The sequence below is a fragment of the Dendrobates tinctorius genome, unplaced genomic scaffold (genome assembly GCF_039654945.1).
Source record: "Dendrobates tinctorius isolate UK_male_01 unplaced genomic scaffold, ASM3965494v1 ptg000162l, whole genome shotgun sequence".
In the NCBI taxonomy this organism is placed as follows: domain Eukaryota; kingdom Metazoa; phylum Chordata; class Amphibia; order Anura; family Dendrobatidae; genus Dendrobates; species Dendrobates tinctorius.
The window spans coordinates 32,938,967-32,958,619 of NW_027361829.1; the positions used below are offsets into that span (position 1 = coordinate 32,938,967).

The 19,653-nt window shown below is 41.8% G+C and overlaps 1 protein-coding gene across 1 annotated transcript in view; it reads right to left on the minus strand.

Annotated features, from left to right (window-relative positions):
* Window positions 1–1,799: 1,799 nt before the first annotated feature.
* The window catches only part of KBTBD2 (kelch repeat and BTB domain containing 2), a 68,692-nt gene continuing 50,838 nt past the window's right edge, over window positions 1,800–19,653 (minus strand). The window contains exons 2-4 of the mRNA XM_073549943.1: window positions 8,501–8,989; window positions 5,122–5,287; window positions 1,800–4,928 (exon numbers count right to left, since the gene is read on the minus strand). Of these exons, the coding sequence (XP_073406044.1) occupies window positions 3,396–4,928; window positions 5,122–5,287; window positions 8,501–8,670 (1,869 nt within the window). The 5' untranslated portion in view covers window positions 8,671–8,989 and the 3' untranslated portion in view covers window positions 1,800–3,395. The remainder of the gene's footprint in view (window positions 4,929–5,121; window positions 5,288–8,500; window positions 8,990–19,653) is intronic.

Here is a 19,653-nt window from a genome sequence, read left to right on the forward strand (position 1 = left end):
GAGAAAGAGCGAGCGAGAAAGAGCGAGCGAGAAAGAGAGCGAGCGAGAAAGAGAGCGAGCGAGAAAGAGAGCGAGCGAGAAAGAGCGCGAGAAAGAGCGCGAGAAAGAGCGCGAGAAAGAGCGCGAGAAAGAGCGCGAGAAAGAGCGCGAGAAAGAGCGCGAGAAAGAGCGCGAGAAAGAGCGCGAGAAAGAGCGCGAGAAAGAGCGCGAGAAAGAGCGCGAGAAAGAGCGCGAGAAAGAGCGAGCGCGAGAAAGAGCGAGCGAGCAAGAGCGAGCGCGAGAAAGAGCGAGCGAGCAAGAGCGAGCGCGAGAAAGAGCGAGCGCGAGAGCGAGCGAGCGCGAGAGCGAGCGAGAAAGAGAGCGAGCGAGAAAGAGAGCGAGAAAGAGAGCGAGAAAGAGAGCGAGAAAGAGAGCGAGAAAGAGAGCGAGAAAGAGAGCGAGAAAGAGAGCGAGAAAGAGCGCGAGAAAGAGCGCGAGCGAGAAAGAGCGCGAGCGAGAAAGAGAGCGAGCGAGCGCGAGAGCGAGCGAGCGCGAGAGCGAGCGAGCAAAAGAGCGAGCGAGAAAGAGAGCGAGAAAGAGAGCGAGAAAGAGAGCGAGAAAGAGAGCGAGAAAGAGAGCGAGAAAGAGAGCGAGAAAGAGAGCGAGAAAGAGCGCGAGAAAGAGCGCGAGCGAGAAAGAGCGCGAGCGAGAAAGAGAGCGAGCGAGAAAGAGCGAGCGAGAAAGAGAGCGAGCGAGAAAGAGAGCGAGCGAGAAAGAGAGCGAGCGAGAAAGAGAGCGAGCGAGAAAGAGCGCGAGAAAGAGAGCGAGCGAGAAAGAGCGCGAGAAAGAGCGCGAGAAAGAGCGCGAGAAAGAGCGCGAGAAAGAGCGCGAGAAAGAGCGCGAGAAAGAGCGCGAGAAAGAGCGCGAGAAAGAGCGCGAGAAAGAGCGCGAGAAAGAGCGCGAGAAAGAGCGCGAGAAAGAGCGCGAGAAAGAGCGCGAGAAAGAGCGCGAGAAAGAGCGCGAGAAAGAGCGCGAGAAAGAGCGCGAGAAAGAGCGCGAGAAAGAGCGCGAGAAAGAGCGCGAGAAAGAGCGCGAGAAAGAGCGCGAGAAAGAGCGCGAGAAAGAGCGAGCGAGCGAGAAAGAGCGAGCGAGCGAGAAAGAGAGCGAGCGAGCAAGAGAGCGAGCGAGAAAGAGCGAGCAAGAGAGAAAGAAAGAAAGAAAGAAAGAAAGAAAGAAAGAAAGAAAGAAAGAAAGAAAGAAAGGAGAGGGAGAAAGAGAGATTGATTTTTGCTGACAGAACGGGTTTTGGGGTTAAATTTGATGACAGGAAATTCTTCCAGGCATGCTCAGTATAAAAGGGCAGCTCTGTTGGCGGATTCCGTCGATTAACAGTTGGCAACGGATCCGTCGCCATCCGCTGTTTTAACGCAGACAAAATTTTTTGTTGTCCGTCCACTCCAGACAGCAGACGCCAAAATTATGACGGATCAGTCAAAAAACAAATGCAACGGATGACCATCTGTCAAAATCCGCTGATAATGCAAGTCTATGGAAGAAAAGGTGGATCCGCCCAAAAAAATGGCGGATCCGTTTTTTTGGAAAAACAGCGGATTTTGACCGACGTCAAACAACTGAAGTGTGAAACAGACCTAAGGATACAACTGAGAATACTATAACCTCCCAAGTTATGTTTGACCAAGTTGTGTTTTGACTAAACCAGGTATTTACAAAAAAACAGTCAGGAAAGCAAGTAATACATGATAAATGACTTAAACACAATGTATGAAATATGAAGCTCATTAAATAAATCACAGCAGAACTATCATTTTAATATTTTTTAATAAATTAAGGTCATTCAAAATACAGTGCCAGAACATGATGCAGCTGAACATGCTAGTAGGGTTTGTCATGAAGCACCTGTGCTCATGTTGAGTTGGCGACGGTGCCCCTCTACTGCTAGTGGTTCCTGGGATTGATAGTAATGCCAGAGCAGCACAAGGGCATCTGCTCTCTCGTGCCAAGTAAATTATTCCTGAACAGTTTGTTTCCCTTCCCCCAAAATTATATATATATATTAAAAAAAAAAAAAAAATCTAGGGTATACCAATACACAATCACACTACAGTAAATGCTTGTTAAGTTAAAAATGATAAGAGCTGGTAATCCAACACTAAATGTACAAATGTGGGAAGGGAAAGAAAGACAGCAGCAGTTTTTTTTAATGAGTGAGCTCCCATCACTACTAGAGGGTGAGAGCGCCATTTGTTTAATTCCTTCACGGCAAAGTTGCGGTAAAGGATTAAAGTTCCACAGGGACCCGTACGACGAGGGGCTAGCAAATACGGTAGGTTGGATGCCTGGTGACGCCAGAAGGAACGTTACAAGGCCAAATTGGAAGACCTGCATTCTACAACAGAAAGGTACAGGTTATTGACAACATAAACACATGCTCCTTGCACAGCCTGACTGAGCCTGCAGTCATTGTATTGACCTGTGTTACCAAGTGAAACACTACATTTCCCCAGCAGGAAATTCTGAATTTAGCAAAAAAATATATTTATAGATAATATATATATATAGGTTGTGTGTTAAAGTGGGACTTTGGTGATAAATCACTTTGTAAAAAATAAAAAGGTTTGCAGGTTCTCTGCATATTTCATCGATTACATCCAAGTCAAGCTTGCTCTGGGTCATTAGTTGACATCATACGCTTCAGCTTGTTACATAGCACTGAGAGATTACAAAGCTTGAGATATGTCCTTCCTGGAGAGGAGATCACGCCACTAGAGCCAGGCTTCTTTTAGGAGTAAATATGTAAAGGAAAAGCTATTTATACAGTAGTAAGTGTACTGAGGAGGCAAACTTGAGGTTTCAAAAATGTATAAGGTCTTATTTCAGCAAGCACGTTTAACCTTGGAGAGATAGACATATAGACAGACACATAGTAGATGGGTTCACACTCCAGATTTGAATGTAGAGTCCAGCACACACACTGGCTAGCCGACTAAAAAGGAATATGGATAATGGAAGATATTTTGCAGAAAGCATCTATACTTACAATTCCATTAATAGGCTGTGTCAAAAAGACTTGCACCTCTTTGTAATAAAAGGGAGCAAGGAAAAAAAAAAAAATCATCACAGGGATACAAATTAAATGCTTTTCGTAAACTGAATGCAAAGGCTGGAATATATAAAGTTTTCTTTTCCCATTAGCTGGTCAAATATTTCTGAAACTGGAAGCATATCTCCCTATATAAATGCATTAAAGATTACAAATGTTACGTAGGCCATAAAAATAAAGTCTGAATAGTAAGCAATGCAAACTTCGTTCTCCAAAGTCCACTTTCTGTAGTTCTTAGGAATTCTCATTGTGGAAACAGAGCCATGCATACGCGCAGTCTCCTGCTAGAAGATAGCTATACTGGGGGTAACGTAACCATGTTTCCACCAAGTTCAAAGTCATCGGCACCATCTTGTGAAAAAACATGTGTTAGAGGCTTCCATGGAGATACTTCTAGACATGATGGGTAGAGCTTTCCTACAGTGCATCGAAACTCCTTGCCCAAATCCCATAGTACACGCTCAGATATCGGCTGACGCAGAAACCACTGGTCAAGGTCCATGTTGTATTGATAAATGGAATATTTTGCTTTTTCATTCATGTGTGACTCTCTTATAAAGACACATAAGGAATTTGAGATGACCATTGCTCGAACACAGGGGTCAACGAATCGTTTGGCGGGAATATTGGCTGCCAAATACCATTCATTCTTATGCACGTCGTACACTTCAACCGCAGGGGAAAAGCCATCCATTGTGCTGGAAGGCAGCCTTAAGCTTGAGTTGTTGTCGGTTGGCAGGCCTCCGAGGTAGAAGATTTTGCCATCAAAGGCTGCAGCAGATGCAAAACATCTACTGCTTTGCCTCTTTGCCATTTCTACCCAGATACCAGACCGTGGAATGAAGCAATATGTCAGATTATAAGACATTACATAAATGCAATCGTGGACCACAACAGCTATACTCCACTGAAATGCGGTTGGAAGAGGGCTCACCAATGTCCACTCGTCCTTCTCACAGTCATATCTTTCAACGGTCCTTCGGTTCAGCTCTCCACCAACACTATCTCCTCCTATTGCATAGATGTATCCATCACACCATACTAAAGAAGGCTTTACACGAACGCACAACATGGGGGTCTTTGGAATCCAAGTATTCTGTTGGGCATCAAACCAATAAAAACTATTCACTATTCTGAAGGTAGACTGAAACTTGCCCGGTTTGATGAGATTGCTTTTGGCATTCTTTATGGGCATTTGCCCTCCAGCAATATAAATATCATTATCAGGAGACACAACTACCCCCGCTTTAAGCAGCTCAGAAGGTGGGTTGCAAAGTTTGTAAACCTTCTCTGCCTGGGGGCTGTAACAAATGATCGAGTAACAACCAGGGTTTTCCAGAGCAGCTTCTATTATTATAATCATCTCCTCTTTTGTCATGCCAAGCCTTGGTTTAAAGAATCTGGGCATTGATTTATAAAGTCCTTGGACTACCACAGACTTATCATTTGGTGGTAAACCTTGGAACCATTCCCGCTGAATTACCTCCGAAAGAGCATCAATGCGTAGGTGACTTAGCACTGTGGACAAGTACTGTGAGCGAGACACCGTGTTGTAGTCTAGCCAGGACATTGCGGCCTCTCTAACGGTCTCTTCTTTTTCCACATTTAGATTGTCACTGCTAACAAGATCTATCAAGAGTTCACTGGATAGCTGCATGAATGCATCCTGGCGGTACACGCTAGTAAACTTGTGCTCTACCATTCTTTTAGCGCTCTGCTTCAACTCTTCACAGCTGAACAGGTCAGCAAAACTCATCAGTCGAACACAGTTTTTGGCATTGACTTTTTTAATTAAATATTCTCGACAGAGGTGCAATACATCATCCACCTGTAACAGAAAGCACAGGTTACATATGGCATTGAAATAAGTACAAAAAAAAAAAAAAATCATCTGTATGCAATTGGACTTAATTATCAAAACGGTCTAGAAAAATTAGCTTTGTATGCTTTAACAATAGCAGTTTTTCTAGGTTTGACAATTGAGACCTTTTGCAAAAAAAAAAAAAAAAGCAAAATCTTACCTGTAAGAAGCAGGCAGTCTCGTATAGCTGCTCTACAGTGCTTTCATTTATTGCCAAATTACCCGTGTAAGCATATGTTATAATAATCTGCAAAGAAGCCGCATCCACATTTCTCAGATGTACATGTGTTTGCTTACTTTCACTCAGTCCACTCATAAACATTGCCCTGCAAAAGGAAAGAAAAAAAGGTTAAAGCAAAAAGTGGGTGTATCATGAACTTTAAAAAAAAACCAAAAAACACAACTATGATAATTACTGTCTATAAGAAAAAAAACATGTGAAAAGTTTTTAATGGCAATAGGGGTATGCACGCTCCATCAGGTATGAAATCTATAAACCATTGACCGTACGAGCATGCGAGTTCCCATGTTAAAAGGCACGCGTTATCAGTGAATGTCCCATTTTTTAAAATTACATTTTATGCTAAAATGTATCTTTAAAAAACAAACAAAAAAACACCTTGGCCTAACATTAGTTGCATAATTCCTGTTCTCTTCAGCAACCTTCAGGCTATTAGTTGCAATAGACTGACTAAGGGTCCCGTTACACAAAGCGAATGCCGACAACTATACGACCTGGTAAGAATCGCTGGTACGTCGCTAAATGGTCGCTAGTAAGCTGTCAAACAGACAGATCTACTCAACGACGCAGCAACGATCCGTATAACGACCTCGGCAGTCGTTGGGACCTTGTCACACAGCAGCTATTCTGACGACTCCCGCCTGCGTCCCCGAGTTCTGATTTGCCAACGAGGTCGCTCGTTGGCGTCAAACACAAAAATGCATGCTGGCCAGTGGGACACCAGCGATCAAAAAATGGCCCAGGACATTCGAGCACGATCAGCGAGATCGCAGCGGGGGCCCGGTCGCCACTATGGGTCACATGTAGCAAGATCGCTGGCGAAGTCGCTGCTGCGTCACAAAATCGGTGACGTTTCAGCGATCTCGCTAACGATCTCGCTATGTGAGATGGGTTTTTAAGACGGAATTTGATTGTGTAGAACTATCCTCAGAGCATGATTTAAGATAATCTGGACAAAGAGCATGGTGATTGGACAAGGCTAGTCATGAGATAATCTATAGTAAATGGAAGATCCTGTGTGATGTTATCGGTCATTGTAATCCTGTCTCTGATGACAATAAGACTGCTGACTTTTTTTTGTGCAGGAGAGCAAGCGTGAGTATAATTCAACGCTTCATGAAGACTGAAAACCACAAGATTTGCTTATTATTTGTTTTAATATAGATTGTAATATGGAAAATGTTAAAAGAAAATATAAACATTTGGGATATATATGCATGCAGAACATTTTCTTCCATTCTGAAGACTGAAAAAAAGGGAACAAGTTTGGTTGTTCCTCTAAACGTAACAAACGGAAATGTAAACTTAGCATTACTGGTTAGATTAGTATCCACAAAAAAAGTCCTCTAGTGCACATGGGAACCTAGAATACACAGAGTGGACAGAGTATGGAAGAAAAAAAACCCAAAATATTACGAAACTACTACATGCAGGATGGGCTGAAACAAGGACACATAATGAAACTCAAATTACACGCTAGGGCAGTGTTCCCTAGCTCCAGTCCTTGAGAACCACCAACAGGTCATGTATTCAGGATTTCTTTACTGTTGCACTGGTGATAGTATTATTGACTGTGCAGATGATACAATTATCACCTGGGAAAAACTAAGGAAATCCTGAGAAAAGGGCTGTGGAGTCGGTGTCCATTGTGGTGGATTCGGTATTAAATGGAAAAATTCTGAAAATATATGTTAGGTACGTACAGTGCAGAATGTGTTGAATATTTTTTCATGAAAACTTGGGAAAGTTATGAAATGTCCTATAAAGGTAAGTTCTATTCAAGGATCTAGGAATTAGGCGAGATGAGTCTGTTCTACACTTTATGCACATGCTCAGTAGTGAGGCTTCTCCTCTACACATCAGAGGAAAAAGCAATGGGAAGGGATGTTTGCAGTCTTGTACTCATCTCAAGAACTACTGTTCCAATAGATATATTTTATGTTCTATCTAAATAGCTTGATTATTGTATTATAAGTGATTAAAAGACTGATGGGACCATTTTACTAAAGTAAATTTATAACTTAAACATAAGCCACCATGTATGAGGGAGTCAGAGTTGGAGCCAGGGAAATTGAGAAGTCAGAGGTTTGGCTTACAGACTTCATAGCTCTGTCTGAAAACACGACCCGTTACTGGAGTTGGGGGACACTGCTCTAGGGGGATCTGTCACTAGAGAGACACTTTTCGATGACAGCAGATATCCTAATAAAGCAAATTAGGTAGTCAGATTATGTAAAACTAAAGTACATGTTGCTGCTCTAGCTACGGACAAGATACAACCATCTCTTTTCATAAATGTATTGCTATTAGATCTGGAGCATAATTGGGTCTATTTTAAATCACAATACAATTCTGAAAAATAATACTATATATTACTGTAACAATCAATAAAAAGTACCATATATACTCATGTATAAGCATAGTTCAACACATTTTATGCTGAAAAAGCCCCCCCCCAGGCTTACACTTGAGTATTTTTAGGACTATAAGACAGAGAGGGAGCGGCAGAGCAGCGAGTCACAGAAGGCAAGAGCCAGCTGCTGCGGCCAACACCTGTGCCCGCTACTAAAGAGAAATGAATATTCACTGCTCTCCAAGTCCGTGGGAGTGGAGAGCAGTGAATATTCATTTCTCTTTAATAGCGGGCACACTGTTAGCCACAGCAGCTGGCTCCCTCCAGCTGCTGGGCTCTGAAGTGTGCACGCTACTTAAGGGAATTCCGGCAGCTGTCCTCTGCTTGTAAGCAGCGCATGACGTCATGGCCATGTGCTGCTTACAAGCATAAATCAGCTGCTGGCATCAGAAAAGGACATCGCGAGGGAGTGCAGGGAAGGTAATAGAATTGTTTGTTTTTTTTTGTTTTTTTTTTATTGTTTTTCTGATGGGGGCCATGCACACCAGAATAGGGATGAGGGGGAGCCACACACACCAAGATAGGGATGAGGGGGAACCACGCACACCAAGATAGGGATGAGGGGGGGGCACGCACACCAAGATAGGGATGAGGGGGGGGCACGCACACCAAGATAGGGATGAGGGGGGGGCACGCACACCAAGATAGGGATGAGGGGGGCCACACACACCAAGATAGGGATGAAGGGACCAAGCACACCAGGTTTATACTCGAGTCGATACGTTTTCCCAGTTTTTCTGTGGTAAAATTAGGTGCCTCGGCCTCTATTTGGGTAGGCTTATACTCGAATATTTACAGTACATTAAAAGAGAAGTGTCGCCCATATTCCTTTCTTTTTTCCCCACTTAACAGCAGGTAGAAAATAAAATAAAGCATAGGAATTACCTGAAATAGGAGCTGCATGTTGCTAGAACCATTTTGTGACATGGAAATTCAGTGCCCTCCACAATTAATACAATGTCCGTTAGTAGCTGCTGTTCATAGAACAATTTCAGCTGTTCCAGTAAGGAGACTGCATATTCAGTATTGATCTGCCTTTCGTCCTGGGTGGACATGATTGCATTCCATTAATAGTTACAATTCTCCAAAATCAAAATTTGACTGTATTTAGTCAGAAAACACCAAGAGGAAAACGATCAATACTGCAGAGGTGTTGGCTCTTAAAAAAAAAAAAAAATCAATCAATTGTTCTTAGCAGCTTGAATCAGCAGTGCGATGTAGAACGCCGTTTCAAAACATTGATCCAAAGTATTTCAGAATTCATGTTTTGTTGCAGGTGTAAAATCCAGTGACAATTTTCAACAAAAGTGTCTTTAGAAATTAATCCACATGACAGCGGACTTGATGGAAATTAAATCTTGCCATTCTTGGAACCTAGAAAAGAAAGCAAAAATCGTTACTATATTAGATATTACTATTCTGTTTTAATAGAGTTGTTCTGTAATGACGCAAACTTGTTTGGCTCCCTACTCTCTCCATTAGGGCTCATTCAGACGTCCATTTTTTGCGCGTGAGTGTTCTGTGCTTTTAACGGGTAGCACTGATACCTATGATAGGGAATGGGGTCGTTCACATGTCCGTGATTTTCCACGGACCAAGTGGTCAGCGCAAAACATGGAGACATGTCCAATTTTGATCAGTGTATTGGATCAAAATCGGCATTGCAAGTCTATGGGTCTGTAAGAAAGAGAAATAAAAAAAATATAATAATTGAACAGCACTTTGATGCTATGCCGGTCCTGTCAAATTTTCACAGACTGTTAGATAAGAGAAGAATGGAGAAACCTTTTTATTTTTGTCACGTACGAGAAAAACTCATGAACCTTGGACCAAATCCAGATCAAACTCTTATAATATGGTGAAAAAATAGGTCAGTTTTTTCCAGTATATGAAAAAAAAAAAAAAAAAATGACCCGTGAAAGAATCCATAACCTGAGAAGGAAGCGTCAAATCATCTCTGATCAACTAGCGCTCCTTTTAGATGGGGCCTTTTAAAAAGGGTTACTGTACTTTGATGTAACTTTTCAGAATAAGCTGTTCTCTATATGTAGAGGAAGAATAAAACTACCTGGCAATTATACTATATATTTTTTTTCCCTTTCTCCTATTCTAAATTTAATTTAAAAAAAAAAGTTTACATCAAAACAACTAAAATCAAATTTGGATAATTTGATTGTCCAACACCCATGTGAAAGGCAAAATGTAGCGCCCTACCCAAATGGAGAGAGAGGATGCCACCACCCTCTAACTTTTCCTCCTCCAGCAAAACCGAACCATCACGCAGATATCCCAGGATAGTGAAAGAGCCAGCATCCACAGTTAGTGACCCTATGGACCCCCCCTGAAGATTTATGAGCATCCGGTTGCTGATTTTGGGGTCCAATCAGGAATCCAATTTTACACTGCCTGACACACAGAAATCAACTTTTTCAAAGTCTTATTGATTTTGTAAACCTCATGGTGGCCCAGACAAATTTATTTTCAAAAATGTGACAAATTCACATTATTTTCACAAATAAGTGGAAAAAAATATCATTCTAAATGTACCACCAACATAAAATAAAACGTGTCACAAAAAAAAAAAAAAAAAAAATATGTCTCAGAATCACTGGGATTCGATAAAGCATTCCAGAGTTGTTACTTCATAAAGTGATACTGATCAGAATTGTAAAATTTAGCCTGGTCAGGACAGGATGGTTGGTGAAGGGGTTAATCAGATGTCTGACATTAATTTGGTCAGGGCGAAAAAAAAAAATTAAAAAAGACAAAATGTTGTGCAATACCCTGAATATTGCCAGCATGTGCATTTACAATATGACAACGTGTGGAATGTCATCAGCATCCGAGGTATCAAATTCAGCAAGCACAGTAACAAGACCCTTCAGAGATTTGCTAAGCCCTGAAAGAATCATTGCCAAAAAAATAGATAATCTCTAAGTAACATGACACTCGGAAGAGGAAGCTTTTAAAAATATTTAAATAATTACAGACATTACCAGATATATCACATGATCTGATTTTATGTGGAAAATGTTAAAAGAGAGAGAATATAAAATATACACACACACACATATATACAAACATACATACATAAGCACGCACAAAGTGCCTTGCGAAAGTATTCGGACCCCTGGAACTTTTCAATCTTTTCCCACATATCATGCTTCAAACATAAAGATACCAAATGTAAATTTTTGGTGAAGAATCAACAAGTGGGACACTTTGGTTATTTTAAATTTTTCTGAAAAGTCAAAAACTGAAAAGTGGGGCGTGCAATATTATTCGGCCCCTTTACTTTCAGTGCAGCAAACTCACTCCAGAAGTAACGGAAAAAGCCAGCTCACCAGTAAGCAGTATCACGGAGCTCCGTACAGACCAACGTCAGGAAATCAGGGAAAAAAATATAGCTCCAGCTGCGTAGAATTCTTCTTTATTAAGTGGAGTAAAATTGACACATCATAAGACTCTCCATATAACCACACCAGGACAGGACAAGATGAGGCTACGCGTTTCGACCTACATGGTCTTTATCAAAGCCATACTCAACACCCATCGCAAGTCAGAGATATAGAGATATATATATATATATATATATATATATATATATATATATATATATATATATATATATATATATATATATAGTGTGGGGCAAAAAAGTATTTAGTCAGTCAGCAATAGTGCAAGTTCCACCACTTAAAAAGATGAGAGGCGTCTGTAATTTACATCATAGGTAGACCTCAACTATGGGAGACAAACTGAGAAAAAAAAATCCAGAAAATCACATTGTCTGGTTTTTTTTGCATATTATGGTGGAAAATAAGTATTTGGTCAGAAACAAGCAATCAAGATTTCTGGCTCTCACAGACCTGTAACTTCTTCTTTAAGAGTCTCCTCTTTCCTCCACTCATTACCTGTAGTAATGGCATCTGTTTAAACTTATCAGTATAAAAAGACACCTGTGCACACCCTCAAACAGTCTGACTCCAAACTCCACTATGGTGAAGACCAAAGAGCTGTCAAAGGACACCAGAAACAAAATTGTAGCCCTGCACCAGGCTGGGAAGACTGAATCTGCAATAGCCAACCAGCTTGGAGTGAAGAAATCAACTGTGGGAGCAATAATTAGAATATGGAAGACATACAAGACCACTGATAATCTCCCTCGATCTGGTGCTCCACGCAAAATCCCACCCCGTGGGGTCAGAATGATCACAAGAACGGTGAGCAAAAATCCCAGAACCACGCGGGGGGACCTAGTGAATGAACTGCAGAGAGCTGGGACAAATGTAACAAGGCCTACCATAAGTAACACACTACGCTACCATGGACTCAGATCCTGCAGTGCCAAACGTGTACCACTGCTTAAGCCTGTACATGTCCGGGCCCGTCTGAAGTTTGCTAGAGAGCATTTGGATGATCCAGAGGAGTTTTGGGAGAATGTCCTATGGTCTGATGAAACCAAACTGGAACTGTTTGGTAGAAACACAACTTGTCGTGTTTGGAGGAAAAAGAATACTGAGTTGCATCCATCAAACACCATACCTACTGTAAAGCATGGTGGTGGAAACATCATGCTTTGGGGCTGTTTCTCTGCAAAGGGGCCAGGACGACTGATCCGGGTACATGAAAGAATGAATGGGGCCATGTATCGTGAGATTTTGAGTGCAAACCTCCTTCCATCAGCAAGGGCATTGATGATGAAACGTGGCTGGGTCTTTCAACATGACAATGATCCAAAGCACACCGCCAGGGCAACGAAGGAGTGGCTTCATAAGAAGCATTTCAAGGTCCTGGAGTGGCCTAGCCAGTCTCCAGATCTCAACCCTATAGAAAACCTTTGGAGGGAGTTGAAAGTCCGTGTTGCCAAGCGAAAAGCCAAAAACATCACTGCTCTAGAGGAGATCTGCATGGAGGAATGGGCCAACATACCAACAACAGTGTGTGGCAACCTTGTGAAGACTTACAGAAAACGTTTGACCTCTGTCATTGCCAACAAAGGATATATCACAAAGTATTGAGATGAAATTTTGTTTCTGACCAAATACTCATTTTCCACCATAATATGCAAATAAAATGAAAAAAAAAAAACAGACAATGTGATTTTCTGGATTTTTTTTTCTCAGTTTGTCTCCCATAGTTGAGGTCTACCTATGATGTAAATTACAGACGCCTCATCTTTTTAAGTGGTGGAACCTGCACTATTGCTGACTGACTAAATACTTTTTTGCCCCACTGTATATATATATATATATATATATATATATATATATATATATATATATATATATATATATATATATATATATATAAAAATCAACCAATGAAATTACTTGCATAGATCACATGACATCTCCGACAGGTCCTTTGCATGAACAAGACATAACATATAAAAAATGCATCCAACAACACAAGAATTAAAACATTTAACAGTAGTGCAACATTAAATCATGTCTTCTATTTATGCCATTCGGATATCTAGTATTTAAATGATAGATCCAAAATGCCTCTCGGGTGAGAAGGCAACGTCTGACGTCTCCTCCCCGAGATGACAGGTTCACACGCTCAGTTCCCCTACCTTAAAGTTTGATGTGTTTCTAGCATGACAATCAATGAAATGCTTTGAAGCTGCTGAGATATTTCTTTCAAAATTATTTGTGTTGACTATATCATGCAAATGCTCCCTAATCCGTATTTTTAGTTGTCTGGACGTACACCCGACATAGGATAAATTACACTGATCACAATTAATTTTATATACTATATTATAGGAGTTACAATTAATGTAATTTTTGATTTTAAAACCTGAAGTGTGATCACTATTACTGAACTCCTTAGATACCTGCGCATGTTTGCACGTTTTACATATATTTGCGCCACATTTGTAAAAACCTTCAGTGGTAAGCCAATTTTCTTTAGACTTTTAGCTATTCAATGAAAATATGCTTGGAGAAAATATATTCCCCAAAGAAGGAGCTCTCCTAGATCATCTCATCTTTAATGAGAAATAAAAATAAGGATATAGGGAACAAACCATATATTTGTTTCCAATTTAGTCCACAATTTTCGTGTATTAAAAAATAGTCCATAAATTTTTACCTGTTCTATACGAGGATGAGAAATTAGCGCAGATCTTGGCATCCGGTGTAAATGTGGTATCTAGGAGAGCTCCTTCATTGGGGAATATATTATCTCCAAGCATGTTTTCATTGAATAGCAAAAAGTCTAATGAAAATTGGCTTACCACTAAAGGTTTTTATGTAAAACGTGCAAACATGCGCAGGTATCTAAGGAGTTCAGTAATCGTGATCACACTTCAGTTTTTAAAATCAAAAATTACATTAATTGTAACTCCTATAATATAGTATATAAAATTAATTGTGATCAGTGTAATTTATCCTATGTCGGGTGTACGACCAGACAACTAAAAATACGGATTAGGGAGCATTTGCATGATATAGTCAACACAAATAATTTTGAAAGAAATATCTCAGCAGCTTCAAAGCATTTCATTGATTGCAATGCTAGAAACACATCAAACTTTAAAGGTACAGGGAATTGAGCGTGTGAACCTGTCATCTCGGGGAGGAGACGTCAGACGTTGCCTTCTCACCCGAGAGGCATTTTGGATCTATCATTTAAATACTAGATAACCGAATGGCCTAAATAAGAGACATGATTTAATGTTGCACTACTGTTAAATGTTTTAATTCTTGTGTTGATGGATGCATTTTTTATATGTTATGTCTTGTTCATGCAAAGGACCTGTCGGAGATGTCATGTGATCTATGCAAGTAATTTCATTGGTTGATTATATATATGTATCTCTGACTTGCGATGGGTGTTGAGTATGGCTTTGATAAAGACCATGTAGGTCGAAAAGCGTAGCCTCATCTTGTCCTGGTGTGGTTATATGGAGAGAGTCTTATGATGTGTCAATTTTACTCCACTTAATAAAGAAGAATTCTACGCAGCTGGAGCTATATTTCTTTTTCCCTCACTCCAGAAGTTCATTGTGGATCTCTGAATGATCCAACGTTCTCCTAAATGATTAATGATGATAAATATAATCCACCTGTGTGTAATCAAGTCTCCGTATAAATGCACCTGCTCTGTGATATTCTCAGGGTTTTGTTTGAAGCACAGAGAGCATCATGAAGACCATGGAACACAACAGGCAGGTCCATGATACTGTTGTGGAGAAGTTTGAAGCCAGATTTGGATACAAAATGATTTCCAAAACTTTAAACATCCCAAGGAGCACTGTGCAAGCGATCATATTGAAATGGAAGGAGTATCATACCACTGCAAATCTACCAAGACCCGGCCGTCCCTCTAAACTTTCATCTCAGACAAGTAGAAGACTGATCAGAGATGCAGCCAAGAGGCCCATGATCACTGTGGATGAACTGCAGAGATCTACAGCTGAGGTGGGACAGTCTGTCCATAGGACAACAATCAGTCGTATACTGCACAAACCTGGCCTTTATGGAAGAGTGGCAAGAAGAAAGCCATTTCTCAAAGATATCCATAAAAAGTGTCATTCAAAGTTTGCAACAAGCCACCTGGGGGAGACACACCAAACATGTGGAAGAAGGTGCTCTGGTCAGATGAAACCAAAATCGAACTTTTTGGCAACAATGCCAAACGATATTTGGCGTAAAGGCAACACAGCTCATCACCCTGAACACACCATACCCACTGTCAAACATGGTGGTGGAAGCATCATGGTTTGGGGCGGCTTTTCTTCAGCAGGGACAGGGAAGATGGTTAAAATTGATGGGAAGATGGATGGAGCAAAATACAGGAACATTCTTGAAGAAAACCTGTTGGAGTCTGCAAAAGACCTGAGATTGGGACAGAGATTTGTCTTGCAACAAGACAATGATCCCAAACAAAGCAAAATCTACAATGGAATGGTTCACAAATAAACGTATCCAGGTGTGAGAATGGCCAAGTCAAAGTCCAGACCTGAATCCAATTGAGAATCTGTGGAAAGAGTTGAAAACTGCTGTTCACAAACGATCTCCATCAAACCTCACTGAGCTCAAGCTGTTTGCCAAGGAAGAAGGGGCAAGAATTTCAGTCTCTCGATGTACAAAGCTGATAGAGACATACACAAAGTGACTTGCAGCTGTAAGCGCAGCAAAAGGTGGGGCAACAAAATATTAAGTTAAAGGGGCCAAATATTATTGCAAGCCCCACTTTTCAGTTTTTGACTTTCCACAAAAATTTAAAATAACCAATAAATTTCGTTCAACTTCACAATTGTGTTCCACATGTTGTTGATTCTTCACCAAAAATTTACATTTGGTATCTTTATGTTTGAAGTATGATATGTGGGAAAAGGTTGAAAAGTTACAAGGGGCCGAATACTTTTGCAAGGCACTGTACATACATATATGACAAAGTGTTAGCACTCTTGAAATTATTCCAGAAAGTGAAGTATTTCTCACAGGAAATAATTGCACTTACACATGCTTTGTTATACACGTTTATTTCCTTTATGCGTATTGGAACAACACAAAGAAAAAAAAATGAAAAAAGGCAAATTGGACATCACACAAATCACCAAAAATGAGCTGGACAAAATTGTTGGCATCCTCAATTTAATATTTGGTTGCCCACCCTTAGGAATAAATAACTGCAATGAATCACTGAACAAAAGGCCAAGAAAGAAAATATTCTGCCGGTGTATGTATTATATATATATATATATATATATATATATATATATATATATATATATATATATATATATATATATATATATATATATTTGTGCTCAAAAGTTTACATACCCCGACAGAGTTTTTGCTTTCTTGGCCTTTTTTCAGAGCATATGAATGATAACACCAAAACTTTTCCTCCACTCATGGATAATGGTTGGGTGAAGCCATTTATTGTCAAACTACTATTTTCTCTTTTTAAATCATAATGACAACCCAAAACATCCAAACGATCCTGATCAAAAGTTCACATACCCTGGTGATTTTGGCCTGATAACATGCACAGAAGTTGACACAAATGGGTTTGAATGGCTACTAAAGATAACATCCTCACCTGTGACCAGTTTGCTTGCAATCAGTGTGTGTGCATAAAAGCCGAGTGAGTTTCTGGGATCCAGACAGACTCTTTCATCCAGCCACTGATGTTTCTGGATTGTGAGTCATGGGGAAAGCAAAAGAATTGTCAACGAATCTACATGAAAAGGTAGTTGAACTCTATAAAAGAGGGAAAGGGATACAAAAAGATATCCAAGGAATTGATTAAATGCCAGTCTGCAGTGTTCAAACTGTGATTAACAAATGTAAAATCAGGGGTTCTGTAAAAACAAAACCATGGTCAGGTAGACCAACAAAAATTTCGTGCACAACTGCCAGGGAAAATTGTTCGGGATGCAAAGAAAAACCCACAAAATAACATCAGCTAAAATACTGGACTCTCTGAAAACTAGCGGTGTGGCTGTTTCAAGATGCAGAATAAGGAGGCACTTCAAAAATGGGCTCCACGGTCGAGTCGCCAGAAGATAGCCATTACTGCGCAAATGCCACAAAGTATCTTGCTGACAATACGCAAAACAGCACATAGACAAGCCTCAAAACTTCTGGAACAAGGTCACTTGGAGTGATGAGACTAAAATTGAACCTTTTGGCCACAACCATAACCGCTACATTTGGAGAGCGGTCAACAAGGCCTATGAAGAAAGGAACACCATTCCTACTGCAAAGCACGGAGGTGGATCGCTGATGTTTTGGGGGATGTGTGAGCTACAAAAGCACAGGAAACTTGATCAAAGTTGAAGGAAAGATGAATGCAGCACGTTATCAGCAAATACTGGGGACAAAATTTCAATAAATCAACCCGGAAGCTGCGCATCGGACGTACTTGGAAGTTCTAACATTACAACGATCCAAAACACAAAGCCAAGTCGACCTGTCATTGGCTACAGCAGAACAAAGTGAAGGTCCTTAAGTGGCAATCTCAGTCTCCTGACCTCAATATCGTCGAGCCACTCTGGGGAGATCTCAAGCGCGCAGTTCATGCAAGACAGCCCAGGAATTTACAGGAACTTTAGGCTTTTTGCCAAGAAGATTGGGCAGCCTTACCATCCGAGAAAATAAAGAACCTCATCCACAATTACCACAAAAGACTTCATGCTGTCATTGATGTTAGAGGGGGTGTGATGGTCAATGTGTGACTGGACACACCGCCTCCAGCAGGGCGAATTTCTATCACACACGTGACCCTGTATACACCTCCTCCAGTAGGGCGAATTTAAATATAACGTGCAGCCGGATACACCGCCTCCAGCAGGCGAATTTAAATAAGGGGAAACACCAGGGAAACCGATACAATGGAGGGCCCTGCGATAGGGAATGGGGATGTGGAGACCTCCTGCACTCCCCTGAGCCAGTCTCTATACTCCTAACAGTCCCTATACAGGCTCCGCACCTGTCGCCGAGCTGGAACCTAAGAACCCTAGCTCGCCCTGCACCTAGCCCTTTCTAATGAAATGGACGGTGCAGAAACTAATCCCACCACTGCACTGAAACACACATTGAGGAAATTGACAAACAGGGAAACACCACTTAGCTTTGCTCTGGCTCTCAGCAACAGAGTCGACCACCAGAATACAGCTTTCCTCCTGAATAGCTGCCAAGCTCTGTCAGAGCTGCAAGGAAATCCCCTGACTCCTTCCACACCAGGACTCTGACTGAGCTGCCAGGAACTCTCTCTCTAGCTCCTTCCTCCACCAAGGATGGTTGGAAATGACCACTATCACCAACCATACATTTTTCTCTGGTGAGCCATGGGCCACGTTCAGACAAGTGAGCAGTTGCTGCTGGCCCTCACTGAGGTTAGTGAGGAGCTGAATGATGTTTCAGCAGCACCTGCAGCGGAATTATGGATCTGAGGCCTATCCTCTGCCTCAACTAGAGGGGCCATATACGGTTTTGGCGAGGATGTGCCGTGGAGTCCCTGCTGGGGAGCAGGACTTGTTTATACAGGTGGACGTACCCAGGCAGGTGGGTGGAGTCGGTGTTCCCAAGGTGTTGCCTGGTGTTCCCCAAGGTGAAGGGGTATGTCCCTGTAGTGACTAATGATTTAGTCCTTGGCACTGACGCCGAAACTTCTGTACTGTCAGAGAAGCCGTGTTCCCCTGGTCGTGTGGAGGAAGACGACCTGGGAGTGTATATTTCCTCCTTGCCCTCAGAAGGTACTATGACAACAGAGGTGATGGTTGACGAGGTACCTGAGGGCCTACTGGTTCTTGTGAAAAGTGGAGCAGAAGTCAGTCTGGTGGATGCTCAGGTTGTCCAGACTCAGTCTGAGGTGCAAGACGCTGGACAAACCCATAAGCGTCCAGGCCATTAACTCTGTCCCACTGAGCCAGGGGGGTTAAACCAAGTTGTAGAAGACATTCAGTTGCATAGTGGACATCAGGATGTGTCCCAGCCATACTACGTCTTGGAGGGAAATCCAGCACCTATCGTTGTGGGCCCCACTTGGTCTAAATAACACAACCCGGTCTTAGATTGGCGGAGTAGGGAAGTAGTCAGCTGGGAGCAGTCGTGTGAGGGCTGCTGCCTAGGGACTACTATCTCTGCCGTCTCTCTTCAACCGACCCCTTTCTCTCCAGTGAGAGCAGCAGATGTGCTGCAGGAGAGTAAGGGCAAGGCTCAACCCTCGCCATTAGCCAACCCTGAGAGGCACAGACCTCGTAGTAGGAGGGGTTGGAGGGTGGCATTTCCCTTGGTGAATTGCGGGGGTGTGAGTGGGGTGACACAGGGGGACGCCTCTGTTGTCAGTTCCAGAGAGAGTTCACCGAATTGTGACAAACGAATGTGTGGCAATAAACGTTCAGGTCCGGACCTGTGTGTGAACTAGCATGTATGGGTGGCCACAAAAAACATCCAGTGGAAGGGTGTTGCGGGGGTCTGGAATTCTCAGGTGATCGGGCCGTATCTGGTGTCGGCTATCAGTCCCGGAGAGTTACCAGCTGGAGTTACCCACATACTTGCCCATACACCTCT